This window comes from Jatropha curcas, chromosome 5 (genome assembly GCF_041381405.1).
Source record: "Jatropha curcas cultivar XTBG-Jc1 chromosome 5, XTBG_Jcur_1.0, whole genome shotgun sequence".
Lineage (NCBI taxonomy): Eukaryota > Viridiplantae > Streptophyta > Magnoliopsida > Malpighiales > Euphorbiaceae > Jatropha > Jatropha curcas.
Genome location: NC_143155.1, coordinates 19,120,637 through 19,130,285, shown reverse-complemented (window position 1 = coordinate 19,130,285; position 9,649 = coordinate 19,120,637). Strand labels below are relative to the sequence as shown.

The following is a 9,649-nucleotide window of genomic DNA, read 5'->3' as shown; positions in this document are numbered from 1 at the left end:
ACGTCTTATACTGGGATAATGTGTGACACTCTTTCATTGTTTTTGATTTTTCTTTTCAGCAACAATTTATGAATTATTTTTATCTCAATTCCCTTTTCATTTATTTATTTGTACTACTGGTTGTTCTTTGGACCTATTTTCATTTTTAAACCATTGGGTTTGAGTATATGGTGTCGAAGATGAGATGTTTATTTTAACTAAAGAGAGAAGGAACGAAGAAGGGATGAATTGTTCAATCCCTAAATGGTGTGCATTACTTAGCTAACCTGAGTTGGGTTAGTTCATTACAGTGGCGTCGTGTTTATTATATTTTAATGCCAATTTTGACTGAATGTGTAATTAGAGTGCAAATTTTACATAAATTTGAAATTGGGGTATCTGAGGTGTTTAATTTCAATTTAAGATGCAATTGTTACAAGTAGCAAATTTTGAGATATGTATGATTTAGCCGCTGACATGAATACAAAAGAGATTCAGATTTGTTAAATAAACCAAATTTGAGCTCAACTTTGTTGGAATTGACCTTTTAACCTCCATTTATTTTTGCTTAATAACCAACTGTCCTCTATCTCCTTGTCAACCAATTACCTCCATTTAAATGTTGATAATGAAGTTTAGCATTTTTAATATAATTGATATTATTAGTTTTATTAATTATTAAAAACTATAAAATATTATTAAGATTATTAATGATATTAATTTCACGTTATCAATATGTATCTATATATATGATATTAAAAAATAATTTTCTTTAAATGTAAAATATCAACAACTAGGTAAATTAAGATTTTAGAATTATGTCATGTGAATCGAATATGTTATAAGTTTTATATATTTAAATTAATGTAGATAGATAGATTGATGGTTTAGAATGAAGTCCATCTAAGTGGGCCTAAAACTAAGCCCATGATAATAATTCATAAAAACTAATGGAGTGGAGGTCGGCCCAACATGATGGACTTGCGAACTTAACACCGCATGTAGATTTTTATATATTTTTTTTCAAATAATTTCAATATTATTGTCAAATAATAAAAAATGAGTTACTTAAAATTTATCTTATTTTTCAGAAATAAATTATTTTATAATTCTATAAAAAAGTAATTTTCCTTCCTAATAAGCGGAGCCTAACAAATTACTTTTTAGAATGGTAGTAACAAAAAGTTAAGTAATCTTTAATTAAAAAAAAAAAAAGAAATTAAAAATTGCAGAGAACTATGAACCCTATTTTCCTTATTTTTCAGCTATAAAAATTTACTTTTAAACAGCTTTTTCTGTTTTATTAGAGGAAACGAGGGAGATGTGTCCCAGGCTTTAATTTTCTGTCTTCTCTTGCCCAGCAAAGTAACGGACGTTTGCTTCCTCAATAGGCTCGAATCCAAACAAAATCCAATCCATCTTTAGCTTTAAATTTGATTCTTTAATCACTGTTATTGTGAGTTCAGATTCTCTACCTTCTCTCTCAATTTTACTTGAGCATTTCACAAGATTCTTATGTATTTCTAGGCATTTCTGCCATTTTTTGTTCGCTTCAAGTGAAGATGGAGAAGCCAATTTCCAGACATTTCTGCAACTATCAACTCTGGTTGGTGATTCTTGTTTTATTTGTTTCATGTTTTATATTACTTTGTTTTGATTATTCAGCTTTGACTGGACCCCAAGATAATTTGTCTATTTTGGTGGAAAACTATAAGAATTCAGTCTCTACCCTTGAATCCAAAACCCTGAATCAAACCTCAATTAGACCTAACGAAACCCGTTATGTTAAAGATTCTTGTTTGGGTCAATTTATTTATATTCATGAGCTTCCTAGTCAATTCAACCAAGAATTTCTTGACCATTGTGAATCAATTACACCAGGGACTGAGCATAATATGTGTCCTTATTTGGTTAATTATGGTTTGGGTGCTGAAGTTGAAAATGCTCAAGGAGTTTTGTTAAATAAGAGTTGGTATTCTACTAATCAATTCTTGTTGGAAGTAATTTTCCATAATAGAATGAAAAAGTATAAGTGTTTAACTAATGATTCTTCTATTGCCTCTGCTATTTACGTGCCTTTTTATGCTGGTCTTGATGTCAGTAGATATCTTTGGGGTGTTAAAGCCTCAATAAGAGATAAATCTGGTTTTGATCTTTTCAATTGGCTAGTTCAAAAACCTGAATGGAAAAAATTGTGGGGTAGAGATCATTTTTTTGTTGCAGGAAGGATTTCTTGGGATTTTAGAAGACGAACTGATAATGAAACTGATTGGGGTAGTAAGCTTAGAACCATGCCAGAATCTAATAACTTGTCAATGTTGTCCATTGAGTGTAGTTCTTGGAAAAATGATTATGCTATACCATATCCAACATGTTTTCATCCCTCAAAAGATAGTGAGGTGTTTGAATGGCAAGAAAAGATGAGAAAACAAAAAAGGCCGTACTTGTTTTCTTTTGCTGGTGCTCCACGGCCGGATCTTAAAGACTCGGTCCGAGGCAAGATTATTGAGGAATGTCAAGCTTCTAAGAATATATGCAAGTTGTTAGAGTGTGAATATGGTGTTAATGGTGTAATTACCTGCGATAATCCGGCAAATGTGATGAAATTGTTTCAAAATTCAGTTTTCTGCTTGCAGCCAGCAGGGGATTCATATACCAGGCGATCTATATTTGACTCTATCTTGGCAGGGTGTATCCCAGTTTTCTTTCATCCCGGCACCGCCTATGCTCAATATAAGTGGCATTTGCCAAAGAATTACAGTAAATATTCTGTATTTATACCTGTTAGAGATATTAAAGATTGGAAAGCTGGCATAAACAAGACGTTACTTCGCATACCAGAAGATAGAGTATTGTATATGAGAGAAGAGGTCATAAGGCTTATTCCAAGGATAATTTATGCAGACCCCAGGTCTAAATTGGAGACAATTGAAGATGCATTTGATTTAGCAGTAAAGGGAATTCTTGAGAGAATAGAGAGTGTTAGGAGGGTAATTAAGGAAGGAAAGGATCCTAGTATTGGTTTTGCAGATGAAGATAATTACAGGTTTACATATTCTGGGTATGTAGGAGAAACTTGAACAGAAATTTTGAATTGCATAGGATTTTATTAGTGAAATGTTCTTTCTTCCAGCACTGGTGGGCAAGCAAATTATATAATCATATATATATATATATATATATATATATATATACACACACAAGACTCAATGTCCTCTTAAGTTCAATTCATTTGTTCTTGTTGATCTTGCTGATGGAATGATATGAACTAATTTTCTCCATGGAAATTTTTGAAGGCCACGGTGTTTTTTTATTCTATTTAATTTTAAAGTGACATTTTGTAATTATTAAGTGATCTTCGAATAAATAAAAATAATATATTGTTACCTTTTAAATGCATACTTATAATAATAATAATAATAATATATACTTTACTGTCCTTTATTTTTAACATTGGAAGGCTACGTATGAAGTCTTTGCCGACACACGGTGAGGGACCCATCCGATACGAATCAGTTACCACGTGATGCCCTTAACAGTGAGGGAGGCAGTTAGGTACTGGGAACCGAAAATGAAATAAATGACCGTAGATAGCTCCAACACGATCGCCTATAATTGAGGTGTTTGTTGCCTGCACCACCATTGATTCGGTTTGAATTAGAATCAAACCGCAATGAGTTGTTTGAAAAGTTCAGATTTCAAGTTGGACTGAGGCTGAAAAGCCATAGATCAGTCTGGTCCCAGTTCCTGCTTCTAGAATCGGTAAAGATTTTTGGCAAAGCACGTGTGAGACTCAACTGGAATTTTTGTGAAGAAAATGGTTGTAATGCCCTTACCTTTTTAGTTTGATATGTGAGCGCACTGTCCAACAGTGACACGAGTTTGAAGCCTTTTCATGTCATCTTTTCCTGATTTCATACTAGGTCTCTATTCCATCCTTATGAACTGTTTTTTTTATATTTCTCATATTTTTTGTATTTTATTTTTCATTCAGTGATTGTCTTGTGCAATCTTGATGCGTATTGTTGAATGGAACGCGATTTAGAACATCGTGCATATGCATGTGTCCTCAATTCTTTTACCTCCTGCTATGTGAATTAGTAACTTATCATGATAGGCAAGAGCAAGTGTAAAAAAATGTCACAGTATGTTGTTCAAATGTTAGTAATTTTTCATCTAATGTGCAATGCACTCCGATTGAATAATTCTTCTATTGGAAACACGTAAAATTGTATCGATTTGGAGTGAACTGGTTCCATCAATCGATCACTTACAATTGAATCTATTTGTCACCCGATTTATTGAATTTTTTTTTCCGACTCCATCTATTAAATTATGTGTACATGATTATGGTTAGGAGTTAGCCAATTTAAATAGCCTGCATCCCTACTCATTTTTAGTGTTTTGAAAATGTTACTGAATGATATAATTTCTCAATATAGTGCATTTTTTCCCGTAATCAATGCCAATAACACTTAATTAAAATGTCATCACATAATAATTAACTGAAGATTTGATAAGGTTGTCATTGTTTATTTGATGTACATATTTGTTTAATAAATATGCTACGTATACACATGGCAATGAAGCAGGTCAGCAAGTCCAAGGTATCTAAAGGATGGAATATTATTTTCCCTCTTCATCTTGAGCAAATTGGGCTTCTCATCAGCACTAACTGCCTACCATGCATTCAAGTCCAAGATATTCTGTTTTCTTAGCCCAATAATATATCTACGTATGCATGCAAATCCCGATGTCGTTTTGGAAGTGCATACCCACTTCACTATTTCAGAGCCCTCCATCTCTATTCATCCCTTTCTTTGCATTCTATACTTGCCAACAATTCAATCACTGTACTTAGGAAGAGAATCATTTTTTCCAATGAAAGAAAAAAGAACTGATAGCTAATACAACTATATTCATTCACCTTTCTCACGTCACATACCGGCTAACTTTCATTTTTTCTAATGAAAAAAAATAAATGATCGCTAATACAACTATATTCATTCACCCTTCTCATATCACGTACCGCAAATTTTAATGTGAGGCGATTAGGTAAATGCACAATTAAAAATTTTATTGAGTCTAACACATATTGTGTCATTTAGCACTGCTCTTTTAGAATCGAAATCAGTCAATTACAATGAAAATTGAAAACTTTAATCGTTGACACCTAAATTCATGACATTGAACATGGGAGAATTGTCCTTTTAAAACCTGATGCGACAATTACTATGTTAGTCTGAGAAGTGAGAACTGAGAATCGCAACATTATATTGCATATCCTTTGGCTGGAATAGACTGAACCCGCAATCGAAAACAAAAAATTAAGTGAACATTATATTGATTATCCAAACTGCTTTTTCCATATTTGATTGTATATAATTAATTAAAATTAATTCTCCATATTTGATTAAGAATTCAAAAATGAATAATTAATTGTAATTGACTTTTCGTATGTCATTTATTCAATTCAAATTGAATTATTTTTCTAAATTTAATTAAGAATTGAAAATTGAATAATTAATCAAAACTGTCTTCTAATTTGCAAATGGAACAATTATTAAATTAACTTTTCATATTTAATTACAAATTAAAAATTCAGTTAATTAATTTTTAAAAATTTTATATACATCAATTGAAGTCAAACTAAACTGTTGATTTGAACTACTGGTCATAAATCAGTTCGAATGCATTCTTCTCTTCCTTTTGAACTTGAATCGATCTATAAACTACCATTCTAATTTAATTTTTGAAACGGACTGTTCCGGTTAGTTTTAGTTCATAAAAAAATATAAACAAATTCTAGTTCAAACCTAACAGATGGGTACACTTGGAAATTACTTTTTAGTTTAAATAGAAAAAGAATTCTTTTGTTGTGGACTACTTGCTGTTTGGGTAGACCCATTCTGGTTAGTAATTTTTTTTTAGATTAACACTCTACTTACTATTTTGAACTACAAATTGATGTTCATTTTTTTCAATATGTCCACTTGTCTTAGTGATAAATTTAAAATCAAGAATTTAATTTTTTGCGAAAATTTAATTTAATTTAAAATCTAAATCGTAAAGTTTGGTGCCACAGGGTTTTCTACCAAATGTATAAAAGTGAATTTATGTATCGCTTAATTTTTCGACATTACCTAATTTTGGATTAATTCGGTTGTTTTGATTAGATTTTTCACTTCAATTTTTCATTCTAGTTTGGTTAGGTTTGAGAAATTGCCCTAAAGGAGAATCGATTAAGATCTTTAGTTGAATAATTAAGCATAGTATTACGTCCATATATTTATCAAAATACAACTAGTCAATCCATGCATTTTTAGAAATGTTTTTTGAAGTCCATATGTTTTAATTTCGTCATAACATTCTGTGCTTTCGTCTAATTTCTCTAATTAGTTTGTTAAGTAGATGAAAAATGATATAAATAACCTTCCAAACGTAAGACAAAAATGAACAAAATGTATTTGGATGTCAATAACATGCGTCTCCTTCTTATTCTTTCATTGCTAGAAAGACATTAAAGAGAGCTTTGTGACTATGGAAAAAAGAAATTTTGACCACAAGATTTGTCCAGCAATTTATAGTCAATTATTAATAAATATTTTTTTCTTAAACAAAATACTATATTCTAATTATTTATCTGAAGGATATGCTGATTACACAAGATGAAATTTTAAACACCTTACTTTACTTTATTTTTGTTATGTCAAGATTAACACGTATCGGGATTATTTGAATCAATATTGTTACTTTAGTATGTCTACGTCCAATTTGAATTTATATTCTAAGAACTTTGTATGATTAGACATTTGAAAAGTAAGAAGCTAACAATTAATTAAATCCATGATGGTCAAAATCTGAGATTAACTCATAAAAAATTCTTCAAATTAATAAACTGAAAATTTCCTTAGTCAAGTAGTATTGGACTTTAGTTTTTTTCTTTTTATTTCAATATATCATTGTGGTTTCAAATAATCAGTAATATATATATATATATTAACGATGTCAAAAGATTTATTTACAAGTATAAAGTTGAACTATATCCCGCAAATTAATGATATTAACGATGTCAAAAGATCTTACTTATGATTAAAATTCTCCCCAACACAAGTCCAATTAATGGTTTGGGGAAAATAACGTAAAAACAGAAACTATCACACTCATACATAGAGATTCTTGATTCTCAAATATGAAAAGTCACCGAGTAAACTAATCTAATACTCCAACTCCCACAACCTATCGCAATTTCTCTGACGGTGGTGATAAAGAAACCAGTCAAGAACATGGCAAAGAAACAGAGTATCACTGCTGGCCTTACTTTAGAAATAGAGTTTGGTTCAGTTTTCTACGCGGAAAGAAAAAATCCCTTCAACTAAGATTATTTTCGCATGTTTCTCACTTAGAATTATACACCTTGAAAAGTAAGTTTCTATTCCATTATAAATACCACTCTCACATTAAATTCTCTTCAAATATCAATATCAATTCAGTTTTCTCTTATGGCAATCACGATGGAAAGGCGAGATGCCTTCAAGAAGATGGGCATAGAGAAGAAACGGACCATGATTGGTTTTAGTCTAGAAACCTCACATGAAGTTTCTTGGGCGAGAGTCTACTTGCTTGGAAAAGGGGGTTTTGGTTCTGTTTTTTACGCGCTAAGAAAAACCTGAGAATCTCATCTTCCCTTTCACATGGCGGTAAAATCAGCGACGATGGAGCACTCTTCTTCACTTCAGTATGAGAAACAGGTTCTTTCTAGTCTTGGTACAAGCCCTGTGGTGTCAGGCAAGAGCGGTATCTTGATATGGTCAAATAACCGTTTATAGATTGACCATGTATAGACCAAATTTCTAGGCGTGATGGAGCTAGTTATTCAATTAAAATTAATATTTAATTTAATTATTAAAATATAAAAAGATTGGACAAAAATATAATTAAATCCTGAACCATAATTTTTGTCCCAAATTGTAAGGAAAACTTTTCTGCTTTAATAATTTTTTTAATAGCATTTTATGCAATATCATTAAATGCTGATAATATTAAATCATTTTACAATTTAGTATTTATTATTTAACAAAACAAACCATCGAAATTTAAATGTATTTATTAATAAAATATTAGGTTCTTCTCATATTTAATTATAGTAATATATAATGTTAGAATAAGATTATATTTTGATTCAATTAATGAGTTGATTCTCAAGTGTAAAAATAATTACATCTATATGTCACTCACACTTGACTCTCAACTATCCCAACAATAAATTAAACTAACTTATATGTATCTAACTAACAATATTCATCCCCATCTTTATATATCACTCCTCATTAAATTTATCCAACTATATCAACCCATGAAGCTACCCTAATTGAAGAGGAACTGAAGCAACAACATATCACTCTCCATTCAATTTCCACAAATATCTCAATGAATAGAGCTAATCTAACCTGAGGAATTCAAGCAACAACAGAAAAAATTCAAAAGGTAGCATAACCCAATTATTACTCTGAAGAGTATTTCAAGTTATAGTACGAGTTGAAAACTTAATACAAAAGAAGTTAGCCTCTAAATGAACATCTTACCTTGAAAATTCATTCATTTCTCATTTCCAAAACCACCAAAAAGTGATGCTAACCACTTGAACTAATAAAGCATGCAATTCATGTTAGATTTTTCATTAGTCAAATTTAAAAAAAAAAAAAAAAGATATATATTCATTTTAATTGTTAAAAGGCTTTTACTACGATAAAGAATAAAGAAATTTTGTATTAGTAGAGAACTACGATATCATGACATTTGTACATATATACCTCCTATAGTTAGCTATGATTATTGATTTCTTATTCGTCTTTTTTTAATCATATATATCATATTATGGTAAGAGATTAAATTGCACATAGATGGAAAATTTATGGAATAAAAAATTTTACTTTTAACTTTAAGTATAAACAACTCATAATTTTAAAATTTATAAATTAAATACTAAAGGTAACTATTATAATATATATATATATATATATATATTAGATCATATTTCATTTAGAAAATTTGTGAAAATATATTGAAAAGCAGGGATAAATTCCAATGTATAAATCCTATATTTTGAAATTTATAATATACACATAATATAATATAATATCTAAATTAAGTTCAGAAAATTTAAAATTAAATAAATTTTTTTAAAATTTTCTATAAGTAAATAATATAAAAATTATCTTTATAAAAATTATTGAAAAGAAACTAGAACAGAGAGGATTAGTTCCAGTTAACATTAAAATTTAATTAATTCAAAGATTATTACTCATATATAATTGAATAAAAAAAATCAAATGAATAATTTTATCTAAATATATAATATGGCTTATTTTAAAAAAAAATATATACATGAATTTAGGATAAGTTTAATTAAACTACAAATTAGATGTACAAAATATTAATACGTCTTGATTTACATAATTAGACATTATATAATAAATAAAGATTAAGTAAACTACATATAAGATCAAACTTCTTGTTAAATAACTACAAATAAAAAATTAAGCACAAAAATTAGATTAATGCAAATTGCACATAAAAAGCTATATTTTTCATCATTCCATAACTAATTTGAGATTTTTTTTATCTTTTTCTGCTTTTATTTTTTATAATTGTGTTGGGAAGAGTGCTT

General features: G+C 29.4%; 1 protein-coding gene across 1 annotated transcript; it reads left to right on the top strand.

Moving 5' to 3' along the window:
• Window positions 1-1,254: 1,254 nt before the first annotated feature.
• On the top strand, window positions 1,255-3,374 carry LOC105639125 (Exostosin family protein). Its single transcript, XM_089722135.1, has 2 exons — window positions 1,255-1,435; window positions 1,507-3,374. The coding sequence occupies exon 2, from the start codon at window positions 1,542-1,544 to the stop codon at window positions 3,057-3,059; it is 1,518 nt and encodes a 505-aa protein (XP_089578261.1). The 5' UTR covers window positions 1,255-1,435; window positions 1,507-1,541; the 3' UTR covers window positions 3,060-3,374.
• The last annotated feature ends 6,275 nt before the right edge of the window (window positions 3,375-9,649 follow it).

Bases quoted from the DNA above. Each gene is read 5' to 3' on its own strand.
- LOC105639125 (XM_089722135.1), top strand. From the start codon at position 1,542: ATGGAGAAGCCAATTTCCAGACATTTCTGCAACTATCAACTCTGGTTG.